The following is a 14,748-nucleotide window of genomic DNA, read 5'->3' as shown; positions in this document are numbered from 1 at the left end:
CAAGGCATACGGGCGGTCAAGGGTTCTAGGACCCGGTCCTACTCTGGCATCCTGGAGGCAACTTCATGGGGTGGGTGGATGGTGAACTTTGTCATGACTCTTGTGGGTCAGAGCCAGGAGGCGTAACGTGACGCTATTTCAAGCTGTCAGTGACTCCTAGCTAACGCAAGCGAGCGCAGCGCATACAACATGAACAGCAAGCTCCTGTCGACTTCCCCCTCCCTCCTCCTTCTCCTTCTCCTCGCCGCCCCTGCAGCCCCTGCCAGCGCGTCAGCTCCCTCGTACTCCCAGTGCCATGTGCAGGCTGATTGCAGTGACAAGAGTTACCCCATTTGTCTGCCCCTCTGGAACGACACGGGGTTGACTCAATCTGCAGACACCAAAGAGCCCTACACCTTTGTCGGTGTGTGTGTGCAATGCACAACTGACTTCGACTGCGATCTGGATCAGTATTGTGCGCAAGACCTTTCCCTGTCCCAGATTTCAGGCGCTTTCGAAAACTTGGGCAAGTACATCGCGGCTGATCAAGCGAAAGTGAAGCAGTACTATGGCGTCTACAAGGACTTGAAAATCAGAAGCATCTGCAAGAAGAGAGAGCTGCCGGACGGACATGATGACTTGTGCAATACGATTGACGAGATCAGCCAAGACCTTGTCTCGAATGTCTACGAGTATACACTTGTCTTGGCTTTTGATACCGCTAGGCTGACTTCGTTTTGATGCTTCCAGGAACAAGATTTACAACAACAGTTACTACGTCTATAGTGGTTACTACTGGAATGGTTACTACTACCCAACCGGCTACTACGAAACCAGGATGATCCATGAGAGAAACAAGAATCGCTTCTGTGGGAAGTTTATCCCCAACGCCTTTCAGACGAGCCAGGAAATCAGTTGCATCAATGACGGGTGAGTGGGCCATCTAGCAGCTGCGAGCAAGCCTGTCCTCTCCTGTAACCCCAACGCCCAGTACCGGGACTTGCAGCAAGGAGAAGACGGCGATCCCCCAATTCTACCAGGCCGCGTCCATCTGCCTCCCGGTAGCCTCTGACTGACCCGCCGCGTGCTCTGCTTTCTGACTGTTGGACCTGTCGGCTTTCCGCAGGAGTCCGTCAGCAAGGACTTGACTATACAGCAGAAGTGCATGGAGTCGGGTACACTCAGTGGCGGCGGGTGACGACCTGCCTGGAGCCGTTGGTCGGCCATTGAAGCTGTGATGCCTCCAGGTTCAGCTTCTACACGAGCGTGATCGACTGGCAAGGTCACTGTGTGAACAACAAGTGCTACGAGTGAGTGTGGGAAGCTTGTGGCCTCAGACAGCCGCATGACCTTGATTCACTCCCAGTTGTCTCCACGGCGACACCTACTCTGGGTCGGGCAAGCCGCGCGTTTGTGTCAACGGGAAGGTCGTGGATAGGAGAAGCGTGCAAGGGATCGGACGCGTGACATGTGCTGCAGTGGAAGCTCCGATACGACAGCGACATGCTGGGCTACGAGCAAGGCTATGACATGTTGAAGGAGAATATCCACCTGCAGACCCAGGTAGCCTCTCGTGTTTCCGCGCGATGACCCCGCCTGACGTCTCCGTGTTTCAAGATCGCCATCACAGTGTTTGCAGCCTTGTGCTGGGCTGTGGCGGTTTGGTGCGCAGTGTTGCTTATGGCAAAGCCAGCCGTGGCTACGGCGGCGTCGGACAACAAAATATAGTAATGCGGAGCCTCGGATGTGGGCAGTCTGTGTCAGATTACTATAGAGTATCCGAATAGACTCGCAGCGGCAGTGTTGCGGTAGCCTTAGCAACTGCGCGGCCTAACTTCGAGCCTTGAATCCTGCCTGCAATTGATTTGAAGCCTTTGAACTTGAATGAAACTTTTGAAGCTAAGTTCCGTTTGATCGCCGATGATTGATTTTCCTTTTGCCAGCTGAGCTGTTTTCTTACTCAGAAGGAACTTAGCAAACATCAACAGTTCATTTGATTCGGGCATGAGAGGGAGTCGGGCCCGGTACTGTTATTGTCCTCGTACTCGGATACTTGAAAACCGTGCCGCCGCCGTACGCCCGGCGTTGAACGGTTCAGGTTCCGACGGCGCGGCGAGTCACCCGGGCCTCTGCTAGCAGTCACGGCTGTCGGCACGGGGCCCGGCGCGCCGGCGGGGACCCCGGGCGCCCCGGCGACTGGCGAAATGGCGGGCAGAATGGCGGGAACCTCTTTGGGCTCGCGTTCCCTCCTGCAGAGCTTCGATCTCATGGAGGAGGAGGAGGAGGAGGAGGAGGAGGAGGAGGAGGAGGAGGAGCAAGATAAAATCATCAACGCTGATGAGAAGGAGATGCGACATCGGCGTCATCGTCATCATGGTCAACACAGTCATGGTTCGGATGAGATCATCGCATCCGGAATCGAGATTTGGGAAGGAAAGGCACAGGAGCACGGGAGAGAAGACAGGTTATCTCCGGGTATGCAGAGAGCTTGCTCCACGTCAGCTCCTTGTAGCTCGGCAGCAGAAGCCATCCACGTAGATGGAGTGGACTGTCAGCATGCTCAACAAGGAGCGAAACGGGTACATCCGTCAAGGTCCAGTAACCGGCATCGCACGAGCGAGGTAGAGGAGCGTAGGAATGATGCCGATCATACCGGACACAGTTGCAGGAGTAGCAGCAATCGCAGCGTGAAGAGTGTACATGCTAGCTGCGAGGGAGCTGAACGACACGGAACGCGAGGGGAGGAGGCGGAGGATCTCTACAAGCTGATCCCAGGGAACATAGAATCGGCACTTATGCCGTTCCAGAAGGAGGGAGTCAAGTTTGGGATATCGCATGGAGGAAGGGTGCTGATTGCAGATGAGATGGGGCTGGGCAAGACGTTGCAGGCAATAGCCATAGCTTGCGTGTTCTCCCAGGACTGGCCTGTGGTCTGCCTCATGCCGGCCTCGATGAGATGGGTTTGGGCCGAGGAGCTGGAAAAGTGGCTGACTGATTTGCGTCCTGGAGACATCAAAGTAGTGAGATCAAGTACGGACGTGGACAACTTGAAGACGGCAAAGATGGTGATCGTTACTTACGACCTCTTGTCCCGGAGCGATTTCCTCCAGACAAGTCTGATCGGCTGCGGGTTTCGCACCATCATAGTGGACGAGAGTCATTACTGCAAGAACAAAGACACGAAGCGGACAAAAGCTGTGATGAGGTTGGCCAAACAAGCGCGCAGATGCGTCCTGCTCTCTGGGACGCCTGCCTTGAATCGCCCTGCAGAGCTGTTCTCACAGATCACCATGATCGCTGACAAGACCTTTGGATCCTGGACGGAGTACACCACTAGGTATTGTGACGGGCGTCGAGGTCGATTCGGCTGGGAATGTAGAGGAGCGACACACATAGAGGAGCTGCATGACAAGGTGAGGAAATGGAGCCGAATGTCATAGCGTGACACATCTGTAGTTGCAGTCGATCATGATCCGACGGCTCAAGAATGACGTGATGAGTGAACTGCCAGCGAAACGTCGACAGCACATCCCGGTCTTTGAACTTTACTAGACTGACCTCTCATCGTCCTTACTGGGGTGTTCAGCTTGAGCTAGATCAGAACTCTTTGAAGTCTATCAGAGAAAACATGAACAAGATGGGCGGACTCGACGGTTTCGAGCGTAACGTGGTCTGGGGTGAACTGACCAAACAGGTACATTCTTGTTTGCTTCAGCACACTTCCGACTAATCATCTTCTTCTATTCCAGACCGCTTTGGCGAAGGCAGAATTAGCAGCACAGTACATGATGGACTTGGTGGAGGGAGGAGCGAAGTTACTGATCTTTGCTCACTACTTGGCGGTACTGGACACTTTGGAAAAGGAGCTCTGCAGAGCAAAGGCACGAAGCAATGAGATTAACAAATGTGTAGGAGAGTGACGAGCGTACAGGTGGGATACATCAGGATAGACGGGGGTGTTTCCGCTAGCGATAGACCAGACCTTGTCAAGAAATTTCAGACCCGTTCTGATGTGCGTGTGGCGGTACCTCAACAAGTATGTCCAGCAGTATGCATTGTGACGCAAGGTGGTTCAGGTTTTGGGTCTGCAGGCAGCGGGTCAGGGGCTGACGTTGACAGCAGCCTCGGCAGTTGTGTTCGCCGAACTGCATGTGACGCCTGGCGTGATGGTGCAGGCAGAGGACCGAGCTCATCGCATCGGGCAGACCGCCTCTGTCAATGTGCACTACCTTGTAGCGCGACAAACGCTTGACGAATGCATCTGGCGGCTGTTGACTCGCAAGCTGTCGGTGGTGAGCCACACGCTGAATGGGAAGAAGCAGAGACTGGAGGCGGAGAGGGTTGCCGGAGGCCGCCGGGACAGCAGCGAACTCTCGTTCACCCTACCGGACGACGACGAAGTCTTCAATGAACTTGCTGTCACTCCTGGGAAACCAGACATTCGTTCTTTCTTCGATCCGAGGTGCGGGAGGCCGAGAAAGCCCAAGGAGTCAGTGTTAGAGTCTAAATCGACCGGTGATGTGATCGATCTTTGCGATGCCGAGGAAAACTCTACACCAGTCTCTGGTAATAGTAGAACTCGTTTGTGTTGGGCATGACGTTGAGTTGGTACTAGTGAGGATCCATCTCGATGACGATGAGGTCTGAGATTGCCTGTCATGAAAACCTGCAACTTTGATTGAACTCATTTATGATAGGAAATTGCTGCAGTTGATATGGTGGAATCGTCTCAGGCGCAATGTACTTTGGAAGCAGCCGGGCCCAAACGAAAGGTACCCGTCTTCTCACTCCATGCACCATCAAAATCTGAAAGCTACGAAAGCTTTGCTTTCAAGTATCAGGGAACACGCAGCGTTTGTACGTCTACGAGGACATGGAAGGCAAACTTCTCATGGGCAGCGTGCATCCGTCCGAGCTGGAAGACTCTACTGGAACTCTCCTTCCTGCGTTCCTGACGGCTGATCCTGCCGCTTTGCGCTGCGTGAGAGAGTTCCACGACAGATGGAAGAAGCTTCGGGCAGTGGAGAAGAAGCAGCTGTCAGACACCCTCGTCTCTTCTCTCACCGCCGCGCTCCTCAAGTCAGGTCGGCAGCACGCGGGGGTTTGTCGGGGCTGCTCGATCTGACGTCGACCAGGAAACGTGGCGAATCGAAGGGAAGGAGCCCAACACCCGACTACTCAGCGTCACTCCTCCGAGCTTCCCTTCTGCAGCCCTGACCTCTGCAGCTGGTGCGGCAAGCGCCTGGAGCAGAGCGAGCAGAGGATGGAGAGGTTTCGAGCCAACTTCTGCTCGCACAAGTGCAGCGAGGAATACGCTACTTGCGCCTCCTCTGCATCTGTCAGGCGGCAGGTCTACCAAGATCTCGTGCTGCCGCAAACGTCTCACCCTCCCAGCAGCTTTACGAGCTGGAGAAGGGCGTCTGTCAGCTGTGCGGCATGGATGCGCACAGTCTCTTCAAGCGCATCAAATGCCTTCCCAAGGTTCAAGACACAAGAGTCTACTCCCCTCATCTTCCTCTGCCCACCCCCCGCCCTCCTCCTCTCTTTCTTCCCCTTCCATCTCCTCCCCCTGATCCTTCTACCATCCAGTCCTTCTGTGCCCTCTCCTCCAACGCCTCACTCTTCCTCCCCAGGGACCAGAGCGCCTCTCCGCCCTCATGGAAAGCGGCATTCCCATCAAGGGCCGCTCGGAGGCCATCCTAACGCACCCGACCGAGGGCGATTTCTGGCAGGCAAGACCAACACAGGGGAGCGTGCGCTGTCTCAGAATCTGACTCCGCGGACAGGCGGATCACATCAGGCCGGTGTGCGAGGGAGGAGGAATGATCGATATTTCGGGGTTCCGCACGCTGTGCACTCGCTGCCACCAGTCAGAGACCAACTCTCTACACAAGAGGCGCAAGATCGCAAGGGCGTCCTCCTCCTCCATAGGCTGCAAGGACATCCGCAACTTCCTCAGCCCGGCATGACCGGCGGGGGTCCTGAGATCACCCGCACATCTTGCAGCGGGTCTTGTTGAAGATGAAGTCCTTGTCCCCGTCGGTCTCCGCGTACTCCAGGATGCAGCGGAGAGTTTTCTGGGGTGAGGGAGGTCAGCGTTACATGTAAACTAGATGCGAACAGTTGGCCCTCACATCCACTGACTTGATGTTGAACTTCTTCTGAGTTTGTTCCAGAAACTCAACCTGGTGCTTGTAGAGCTTCACCGTGACCTTGTTCTTGTTCTTCTTGCCGCCGCACGTGTTGCATCGTTTCTTGACGAAGAGTGCATCGGCATTGCCGTCTGATATGGCGAACTGCACAGCAATCCTCACCGCTTTGTCCAGATCCTTGATGCTGAACTTCTTGATCATGGCGTTCAAGAATTCAATATGCTTCGCTTCCACCTGCGCGAAGGTGTCATGCGAGAGCAGGGAGAGGAGGACTGACTGTCATTGATGTGACACAGCACACATGAACATTTTGAGATGGAAAGACGTCGATACCATATCACGGGCAGCAAAGTACAAGGAAGCGCGAGCAAAGAGGCGCATCTGCTCTCGACTGAGACATCGCCCCGTCCTCGGCGCGCACGATAGCTCTTAGCACACGGACATTGCTAGCTCAAGCATGCATGCTATCCCCAACCATTCTCCTCCATGTTCAGAAGATAGGTCGAGTCAGCAGCTGGCAAGGTGGAGGACAGGCGTTTGCGGGGGGCGCATTAGTGTCACAGTGGAAGTACAGAGCAAGCAGGAGGTACAACCTCGTAGGACACTGACGAGAGATCGTTGCCGACAGTCTTTGCCGCAGCCTCCCTCCTGTGCGCCATGGCCAGTGCCATGAAACTTCCGACTCCGACCACCGCCTTGAGCATTGCTTCCTGCATTGTTCGACCGAAATTTGGTCTAAATTTTGTGGGCGATGGGAAGTAACCGCGAGTTCCGGGGGACCATTCTGGTAACCACCATAGATGGGAGACCGTAATGCGAGGCCGTCCCGTGCTCTGTCAGTCCTGTGCTTTGCAGGGTCAAGAGTCTTCTTGGGGGTAGGGGTAGTAAAAGGAAAATGATGGGGTTATTTGATATCATTTCTTAGTCATTTAGGGGGGTAGGGGTCTAGGATGGATGAGTACGAGGGGGTACCCAACAGGCGTAGTCTGCGGGAGCCCTTGCATGTGATGGCGGGAAGCGAGGTTGTTCATGACAGAGGGATGAGAAGAGGAGAAGAATCAGCATGATGAAGTTGGCAGTGACGAAGACGATGAAGATGCTGCGACTAGGATGAAGGGACGGAGAAGGGAGGAGGTGTAACGACGGGATGCACAGCCTGTAGGACAGGAAATTTGGCGAGGAGATTGACGTCGACGATGACAGCGGGAGAGGAGGACAAGAATTCAGAGAGGGGAGGGTGTCAGAGACCATGACAAAGATCGAGTAGTTGGTAATGCAGGTGATACTGTAAGCTCTATGCTCAAGTAGAGGGCAGACGTAGGTTGAAGACTCGTAGCAAAGCAGACACCAATGCATAGTGCCGTTCTGATCTACCTGATTGTAATTATCTGACTCTTCTCCTGCAGACCAAACTTGTTATGCAAACATCGTTCTGATCTTGTCAAGCAGTATACACAGGGATGACGAGATCTTCGATTCTTCTGCTCCTCATCGCATGCTTCGGTGTAGATTATGTCTCGACCTTCGGTCTCAGCCCTGCCCGCCTCTTCAACCGGCTGGCATCGCCCAGATCCGAGACATGCTCACGATGGCAAACGCAAGACGCTGGTGCCTGCAAGGGTACAAGCCTGCTTTCTCTCTCCATGACACGAGCAGGCGAGTCAGAAGCTGTTGCTGTTGCCCAGACTGTATCTGCCCCTGCTACGGAGGAGGACGTGGAGATCCCGGATCTGCGAACCAGGGAGCCATGGCGCATCGGCCTCATCGTTGAGCCGACTCCCTTCACGCATGTCAGTGGGTACTCGAACAGGTACCAGGAGATGCTGCGGTACATGCAGAAAGCGGAGGATCAGATCGAGATCGTAACTCCCGACGACTCCCAGGACCCTCCGGAGAGTTTCCTGGGCTATCCCATCACCTACACCCCGGGCTTCCGTTTCTCCTTGTACAACCTCATCTGCCTCTCCCTCGATCAGAACCTCGTGGGGATGAAGATGATTGAGAGGTTCAAGCCCGAGGTCCTGCACGTCACAACTCCTGGGTTCATCTGCCTCATGTCCTCCATCTATGCCAGATGGTTCCAGATCCCCCTCGTGCTCTCATACCACACGCACCTGCCCGTGTACGCGGCCAACTATCTCGGCTTCGTCCCCTTCATCGTCGACATCTCCTGGCTCACTATCAAGCTCATCCACAACCAGGCAGACTTGACGCTGGTCACCAGCCCTCAGCTGAAGGAGGAGTTCCTCGAGCACGGGATCGAGCGAGTGGAGGTCTGGAGGAAGGGGATAGACACGGAGAGCTTCAACCCTAAGTGGAGGAACGAGGAGACCAGGAGGATGCTGACCGACGGCAACCCTGACGAAATGCTCCTCCTTTACGTCGGCCGGCTGGGCAAGGAGAAGAGGATCCAGGACCTTCGGGCCGTGCTCGACGCCAACCCGGATGTTCGTCTGGCGATTGTGGGCACGGGGCCCTACGAGAAGGACCTGAAGCAGCTCTTTGAGGGTACCAAGACCGTCTTCACTGGCGTGCTGCGAGGAGAGAAGTTGTGGAGAGCCTTCGCCTCAGCGGATGTTTTCTGCATGCCGAGTGACAGCGAGACCCTCGGGTTCGTCGTGCTGGAGAGCATGGCGTCGGGGGTGCCTGTGATCGGAGCCAAGGCTGGAGGAATCCCCGACCTCATCACTGAAGGAGAGACGGGCTTCCTGGTGCCCCCTGGGGACTCAGACCTCATCAGCCAACACATCCAGATGGTGAGAAGAGGAAGTGGTGGAGGTAGTGGAAGGAGGAAGAGGAAGCGGAGGCGGTGTTGTTGTTGTGCCATAGTCGTGGAAGGAGGAGTAGGGAGTATGGAGGGGAGAGACAGTGCGCCCCAAAAAGGGTTTCTGACATGTGCTTCAGCTGAAGGCAGACAAGCAGCGTCTGCAGCGAATGGGAAGGCAAGGCCGGAGCTTTGCTGAGCGGTTTAGCTGGGAAAAGGTGAGCCGTCTGTAGGGTAGCGGCACATGCTGTTCCTTATCTTGTCCTCCTTGGACGCTTCCTCCTCCGCTCGCTTAACTTCCAGTTGATGTGTCATGATACTTCAATCCTTGAATAGCGATGATTTTGTCGACTCCCTCCTCCCTCCTCCCTGAGCATTCTCGCTGAATTGTTCAATTTTGCGTTGCAGGCAACGGCGATGCTCAGAAATGTACAGTATCCTCTTGCTGTCAAACATTTTGAGAACGATCTTGCTATCGACAACCCTATCCGCAGGCAAGTACCTTCATGCTTGCTTGCTTGCGAAGGAAGGAAAGAAGGGAGGGAGGGAGGGAGGGAGGGAGGGAGGGAGGGAGGCTTCTTACTGTCTCTTTGCAGAGCCGCAAGGATCTCCTTCGTGTCTACTGTCGGGCTCCTTGCCACCATCATCGTCACCATCGGAAGTTCCATCGATCAGATGATCCAGGTGGATATTCTATTGAACCCAGAAGACTCTGTCCTCAGTCCTTTCTTCCTGGTGCTCCCTCCCGCTCGCTATCTTTCTTCTTATCCTTGATCATTGTTTCGGTAGCTCTCGTTTTCTTCCTCCCCTCCTCCTGCGTCTCTCTTGCTCTCACCCCCTCCTCCACCTTTTCCTTCCTTCCTCTCCATCGCTGTCGCTCCAACTTCTTGATCTGACGCTTTTGTACAGAAGGCAAAAGGAGGGGAGTGAAACAGTACCAGCCAGACTGAGATCGACGAGTAGAGCATGCGGGGAAGCGTAGAATGCGAGGAGGAGGCAGGAGGAGAGGAGGATGTAGATGTATGGAACAGTAAGATACAGGTTAAGCTCGCAAATACTCGTTGAGACTCTCCCCAAGGTGAGTCTCCAGCAGCGCAACCAGCTGCCGCCCGCAGGTCTCGACTTGCTCGTCCATGTCCTCGAGCACCTCGACGATGAAGGGGAGCATCTCGGGCACGAGCGACAGGTACTCCTCCCCGAGACGCTGAACGACTCCTGTGACCACCTGGAGGGCGGCGAAGCGGACCATGGCAGAGTCGTTGCGAGTGCGGAGGAGAAGCTGATGGTTGAGAGGCTTCCAGAGCAGGTCGCTTCCCGTCCCTGCCTGCACGGCAACGGCGAGCTGGATGACAGCTGGCTTGAGATAGAGGTCGATGCGAGTCTGGTAGCGCTCCTTGCCACACGAGAGGTCGTCGAGGAGGGCAACGAGGGGCGGGTGAAGTGCCTCGAAGCGTTCCTTGTTGGTGAAGGCGATGGTGTCGTAGAGGAAGCACTTGTGCAGGGCCTGGACAACCCAGTCCGTGCACTCGTCGGCCAGCTGCCAGCAAGTCAGAGGAAGCAGGAAGGGGGGGGGGGAGGGCAGACGAGGGGCGGGAGCGGGAGGGGGACGATGGGGAGGTGGAGGAATCAGCACCTGCTTTGCGATGTCCTGATCCCCATCCTTGTCCCTCTTCCTCTTCTTGGAGGAGGGGGGAGGCTGGGAGAGAGGCTTGAAGATGGTGGCCCTGTCGGAGAGGATGGAGAGGAAGAGCTGGAGGAGGTAGGAGAAGTAGGGGACCATGATTGCCTTGAGCCGCTCCCCCAACGTGTTGACAACTCTGCTCAGGGTCACCAGCCTGCTCATCCTCTGCAGGGAGTGAAGCTCAGCCTCCTTGCTGCTCCTCCCCTCCGCCTCCTTCTCCTCGAGGACTGTCGCCCAGTCGTAGAGCTTGAGGAACGAGGGCTTGAACCGAGACTCGTTCAGCTTCAGCACCAGCGCCTCCAGGGCCACGAGCATGGCGCCTTCAACCTCCACAACCTCCTCCCCTGCGATGCTCGTCTTGCCCGCTAGCGCGAGGAAGCGAAGGTCGAGGGAGTCGAGAAAGAACTTGAAGATGCGGGGGAAACTTGCGGCCACGTCCTGCTGGCTGAGGGACTTGCAGAGCTGCTCGAGCATGGCGAAGAGAGCATGCAGGCTGTGCCTTGACATCTCAGCTAGCTCCTCACGCTGCTTGCAAAGCTTCGGGATGAGGATCCTCGATGCGATGATCTCCGGCTGTAAAAGGAAAGTCAAAATGCGAAGAAAGGGAGTGAGAGAGTGAGAGAGTGAGGGAGTGAGGGGAAGGATAAGCAGTAGAGGAGAGAGAGAGAGATCGAGTTACAGGGATTTGAAAACGTGGATAGAAGAAGAGAAGCATCAGAGTGGTAGAGAAGGAGACGAGCGGGAGGGGAGAGGAATGGAGCGAGGAACGAGGAAGGGAGAAGCGGATCAAAGAGGGTGAGGGGAGGAACCGATCCCTTGAGTACAGGAGGGAAGCAGGTGACTGAGGAGAGGAAGAGCTCACCAGTCGCTGACGCGCCTGCTTGGCAGCGAGGAACAGAGCCGAGTGAGCCTGGGGGTCGACGAGCGACGGGTGGAGGAGGCAGGAGAGGAACTTGTCAACGAAGGGAGACATGAGGTGCGGCAGGTGCGACATGATCTTCTCCACTGACAGCACAGCGCTCTGACACAGGATCGCCTCCTCCTCCTCCAGGGCCGCGACGCTCTTCACTCTCTCCTGCACCAGGTCCAGCATCCTCGGGACCACCTTGTTGATGTTGGGAAGGGCAGCGGCGCCGAGCTGGATGGCCATGGTGGCGATGCAGGAGCAGGTGGAGGAGACGACGAGGGAGGAAGAGGAGGAGAGACAGGCCACCACCTGCGGCATGCACTCGAGCCAACCCTTGGGCTGGCTGCTGGCGAACAGCCGGGCCAGCTGCTCAAGGCAGCAGACGGAGAGCTGGACGGACCCCTCCGACTTGCCCTGGAGATACCCACTGAGGGAGGGGACTAGGTCGAGGAGGAGGCTCCTCTGTGCGGGGGGGAGGTCAGAGTCGAGGAGCTCGAGCTTGTGGCTGAGGTACGAAAGCGCTCGCTGCCTGACCTGCTCGTCCTTCTTCTCGAGGAGAGAGGAGATGCTCCGCACGAAGCCGCTCACAGAGAGGTGGGAACTGACGACTTGCAGGGCCTCATCCATTCTCTCCTTCACGTCCTCCTTGGCCCTCGAGCTGTCCTCCTCTTCCTCCCAGTCGTGCGCCATGCGCTGGAGGAGGATGAGCTGTTCAAAGAGGAGCAGGAGCTGCCCTTGGAAGAGCTCCTCGTCAGCGGCCGGCAGCGTCTGGACCTGCACGGCGAACGAGCGGCTGCTAAGGAGGCGGATGATGACTTGGATCAGGAGGGACTGGAGGACCCGAAGCTCCTTCATAGAGGAGGAGGAGGAGGAGGACCTGCTCTTCTTGAGCTCTGCCTCTCTTTGCGGCATCTTCCTCATGCTCTCCAGCAGGCTGTTGTAGTTGTCCAGCTGAAAGTCCAGCGGGAATTGCGCGCAGACCGAGACGCCGAAGGCGACCATGTCTTCCTCCCCTCCCTTCCCCTTCTTCGCGGGCCGGGCAAACTTGGCGGAGAGGAGGAGGAGGAGGAAGGTCTCCAGGACGTTCCTGGAGGGGAGGAGCATGAGGAGGGTGGTGTACAGCCGCATCCTCCTGTGTGCGGGGATGAGCAGGAGGGACTGGACGAACACCTGAAGCAGCTCCTCCTCCTGCATGCCGCAGGCGATGAGAGGGGGGACGATGCTCTTGAGCGTCTGCTCAATGACGAGGAAGGAGTAGTGGTCGTCGTGCACGAGACCGGTCTCCCCGAGGAAGGAGAAGATCGTCATGACATGCTTGAGGACCTGGCGAGGATGCGCCGCCGTCAGAGCCTGCAGGAGCAGCAGCGCGTCGTGCCGCGTCTGCGGGGCCTGCGCCCTCCTAAGGCACCGCACGATCGCTTCCATCCTGATCCCCTGCTCGATCGCCGCTCCCAGCCCCTCCTCGCCCTTGCTCTGCTCCTCCTTTCGCTTCTTCTTCTTCTTCCCTTCCTCCTCCTCCTCTGGCTTCTTGCCCAGGTGAGCCTGAAGAAGTACAAGAATGCAGGAAAGGAGGCTCTGGTCCAGAGACTCGTCCCCGTCCGCGCTGAAAGAAGCTCCTCCGTCCTCCGACGTGATCACGTCGAGCATCTCAAACAGCTGAGGGAGGAGGGAGAGGAACCGAGTCGGATCCTCGTGGTACTGCATCACGTCCGTCACTACCGACGCGTCCCTCTTCAGCTCCGCGAGCTTGTCCGCTCCTCCTGTTGCTCCTGCTTCCGTCTTCTGCTTCCTCGCCTTCTGCTCCGAGGACGGAGTCTGCGTGCCCCTGGCTCGCTCGAGCAAGGAGGACAGCAGCTTCGTCACGTGCTGAGCAAGGAGGGGAAGTGAGAAGAGCTGAGTCTTGGCGAGCCCTGCCATGTCAGGAGGAGCAGAGGCAACTAGAGTGCAGAGATCTGTCAGCATGCTCTCCTGCATGCTTCCGGGCAGGAGACTGTAGAGATCAGCTGGGAAGTAACGGAGGATCGAGGAGAGCAGAGCGTCCTGACTAGCTGCTCCCTTCCTCTGACGGAGCTTGGCTGCAGCTCGGAGAGGCGCGAGGATGGTGGAGCAGATCTTGTTCACCTCCTCCTTGCTCGAGCTGGAGACCGCAGACGCGATCCTGCAAGAGAGGTGGAGGCGGACGAGGCTGCTGATGTAGGATGGCGAGAAGGAGGCGGAGGCGGAGGAGGATGAGGATGAGGCCTCTAGAGCTTTCACGCAGTCCTGCAGGCGGGAGTGGGTGATTGGCAGGGAGACCATGGAAGAGACAAAGGGAAGGAGCAGCTCCATCATCTCCACCTTCCTGTCCTCCTCCTCCTGCGCAAACACGAGCTCAAGCAGGTATGCCTGCACCTGCTTCCTGTTGCTCTCCGAGAAGCTCCGCGATCTCTTGCCCGTCTCCTCCTTGTCCTCCTGCTCCTCTAGCCTCAGCAGCCCTGACAGCAGAGACGACAGGTGCTGCTCGCCGTGGAACAGGTCCTGACTCTGATCGGCGAGGAAGGAGACAAAGGCCAGGAAGACGGAAACATCAAGCTTGCCGTAGACGATGGGAGGAGGAGACTTCTTCTTGTCGTGCGCGAGCCCCGCCACGACCTTCAAGGAGGTGATGGCCGCGTGCCGCACGAGCTGACTCTGATCCTTGAGGGCGAGGAGGACGGGGAAGAGGTGCTGGGCAGCAAGGGAGACTTGGGCGCCTCCCGTCCTGACGAGGGACGTGAGCATGTACAGGCAGTGGGCCCTGCAGGAGGGCGAGCAGGAGCGCTTGTCGACGACGAAGGAGGATAGGAAGGAGAGGGAGAACTCTAATCTCCAGCCTCCCACCAGTTCCTGCACGTGAAGTTTGAACGGCCTGATGTCCCTGCGGTCGCAGAAGAACTTGAACATGCTCTTAACCAGCGCCAGCAGCTCCGTTGCCGCTCCTCCTTCCCCCTTGTCCACAGCGTCTACTTTGCACCCTTGAAGCTTCTTTGCCATCACAAACCAGGTCGCCGAGCTGACGACCCTGAGGGAGGAGAGGCTATCGTTGTCCTCCTCCGAGGAGAAGAGCTTTGCAAGGTGGTGAGCGGAGAGGTTGGCAAGGACCTCAGGGTCGTTCCACTTCTTCTTCTTCTTCACTCCGCCTGCGCTCCTCTCGAACTTGATGAGCTCCTCCTTCACCGCTGACGCCAGCACCAGCATCCTGTCCTCCTTGCACTGCTTCATGCAGAAGAGGAGGAGGAGGAACTTG

The 14,748-nt window shown here is 56.9% G+C and overlaps 4 protein-coding genes across 4 annotated transcripts; 2 read left to right on the top strand and 2 right to left on the bottom strand.

The window, feature by feature from the left end:
- Window positions 1-2,456: 2,456 nt before the first annotated feature.
- GUITHDRAFT_69936 (hypothetical protein) lies at window positions 2,457-4,577 on the top strand (the record flags this gene model as incomplete). Its single annotated transcript, XM_005833994.1, has 6 exons — window positions 2,457-3,392; window positions 3,442-3,513; window positions 3,566-3,673; window positions 3,729-3,887; window positions 3,911-4,003; window positions 4,056-4,577. The coding sequence occupies 6 exons, from the start codon at window positions 2,457-2,459 to the stop codon at window positions 4,575-4,577; spliced, it is 1,890 nt and encodes a 629-aa protein (XP_005834051.1).
- Window positions 4,578-5,814: 1,237 nt separating this feature from the next.
- On the bottom strand, window positions 5,815-6,868 carry GUITHDRAFT_152148 (hypothetical protein). The gene is made up of 3 exons (XM_005833993.1): window positions 6,725-6,868; window positions 6,114-6,365; window positions 5,815-6,056 (listed from the first exon to the last, which is right to left on the bottom strand). The coding sequence occupies exons 1-3, from the start codon at window positions 6,845-6,847 to the stop codon at window positions 5,967-5,969; spliced, it is 465 nt and encodes a 154-aa protein (XP_005834050.1). The 5' UTR covers window positions 6,848-6,868; the 3' UTR covers window positions 5,815-5,966.
- A 1,026-nt stretch (window positions 6,869-7,894) lies between these two features.
- On the top strand, window positions 7,895-8,863 carry GUITHDRAFT_45198 (hypothetical protein; the record flags this gene model as incomplete). The annotated part of the gene is made up of 1 exon (XM_005833992.1): window positions 7,895-8,863. A coding segment is annotated over one exon (969 nt), but the record flags the coding sequence as incomplete, so codon positions are not given.
- A 1,083-nt stretch (window positions 8,864-9,946) lies between these two features.
- GUITHDRAFT_47368 (hypothetical protein) lies at window positions 9,947-10,408 on the bottom strand (the record flags this gene model as incomplete). The annotated part of the gene is made up of 1 exon (XM_005833991.1): window positions 9,947-10,408. A coding segment is annotated over one exon (462 nt), but the record flags the coding sequence as incomplete, so codon positions are not given.
- Between the last annotated feature and the right edge of the window lie 4,340 nt (window positions 10,409-14,748).

This window comes from Guillardia theta (assembly GCF_000315625.1).
Source record: "Guillardia theta CCMP2712 unplaced genomic scaffold GUITHscaffold_27, whole genome shotgun sequence".
In the NCBI taxonomy this organism is placed as follows: domain Eukaryota; class Cryptophyceae; order Pyrenomonadales; family Geminigeraceae; genus Guillardia; species Guillardia theta.
This window is presented reverse-complemented; position numbering and strand designations above follow the sequence as displayed.

Coding starts and splice junctions, on each gene's coding strand:
- GUITHDRAFT_152148 (XM_005833993.1), bottom strand. CDS start 6,847: ATGCAGGAAGCAATGCTCAAGGCGGTGGTCGGAGTCGGAAGTTTCATG. Junction 6,366..6,724: donor TCTCGTCAGTGTCCTACGAG/GTTGTACCTCCT, acceptor ACCTTCGCGCAG/GTGGAAGCGAAGCATATTGA. Junction 6,057..6,113: donor TCAACATCAAGTCAGTGGAT/GTGAGGGCCAAC, acceptor CCCTCACCCCAG/AAAACTCTCCGCTGCATCCT.